Below are 1,278 nucleotides of genomic sequence, written 5' to 3' on the forward strand. Positions count from 1 at the left end.
CTGTGTTTTACTCCACGCCACATAACAATTTTGGCGCAGTCGGTAGAGGATACTTAACCGCGTCACACCGCCGTTAGCAGACGAGCTCAACGCTTAGGCTGAGGACCAGAATCGCCGCTAGCCTAAACGGTGCCTGCAGGGCTTCAATCCAGCTCGCCGAACACAACGCTCCGTGATGAAAGTTTTGATCCTGTTACTGTGGTAAGTGGCCTAACACGTTTGCTCTGTTTCCATATCCTATGTTTCTCTAAGTCTCTTAAATCCCAAATAATTCCAAAATCTTGACATATTTATTTACAAATCGTGATATTTCTATTTTCAAAATCAAACACCATGTCCCCAATCACTGAAGCTCTGGCCACGCAAGCACTCAAAAACGCAATGAAATCAGAAGTAGATCCCACTACCTCAGGTGAGGCCAAATCATATGAAATCCCATTAAACACCCTATTGAGGTTAATACCCGAATTTGACACAGCACACCCAGCGCAGGTTTATAGATTCGTGCGTTCATGCGACTCTGCGTTCGAATTAGCTAACACTTCTCAGCAACCAGTTATACTTACATACGCCTTAAATAAAATCTCAGGACATAACTCGTCCGATGTTTTTGCAAAAAGGTACCTAGATTGGTCTGAACTTAAAACCTTTTTAATACAAAAATTCTCACAAACAAAAACGTTGACGCATCTAAATCTAGAGTTACAATCGCTATTTCAAAAACCGAATGAATCCGTTACAGATTACTTCCATAGAGTCGATTTGTGTCGTAATAAGATCCTAGATAAATTAACCGCCGAAATCTCAGATTTATCATTGATAGGTCGAAAAAGTAGCACTGAAGAAACCGCCCTCAGCGTCTTTGTGAACGGTGTCAGCTCTAATCTGGGCTCTATGTTAAGGACAAAAGGTTTCACGACCCTCTCTGAGGCCGGGACCTTCGCAATCCAAGAAGAGAAAATCCAAAATATGAACCAAGCGAGACAGATGCTATTTAAAAGCAACAGAGCCCCAGCTTACAGCAACACCACGCGTCGACCGATCCCATCGGTCAATCAAACGTCACCCCTTCCTACAACTACGCAATTTAACACGATAAGACAAATGAAAACATGCAACTACTGCAAAAAACCAGGGCATCTTATCTCTGAATGTAGGAAAAGAGCTTATAACAACAACAACAAAAATCAACAAGTAGAGCGTCCTACTGCCCCAGTTCGTATCAATAATTTAAACTCACAAGCGGTGCGGTCACACATATGTCGAGCCAAGACGTAG

General features: G+C 42.6%; 1 protein-coding gene across 1 annotated transcript; it reads left to right on the forward strand.

Annotated features, from left to right (window-relative positions):
• Window positions 1-333: 333 nt before the first annotated feature.
• Window positions 334-1,278, forward strand: LOC134756174 (uncharacterized). Its single transcript, XM_063693001.1, has one exon. It carries the CDS (start codon window positions 334-336, stop codon window positions 1,276-1,278), a length of 945 nt encoding a protein of 314 aa, XP_063549071.1.

This window comes from Cydia strobilella, chromosome 3, assembly GCF_947568885.1.
Source record: "Cydia strobilella chromosome 3, ilCydStro3.1, whole genome shotgun sequence".
NCBI lineage: Eukaryota > Metazoa > Arthropoda > Insecta > Lepidoptera > Tortricidae > Cydia > Cydia strobilella.

Bases quoted from the DNA above. Each gene is read 5' to 3' on its own strand.
- LOC134756174 (XM_063693001.1), top strand. From the start codon at position 334: ATGTCCCCAATCACTGAAGCTCTGGCCACGCAAGCACTCAAAAACGCA.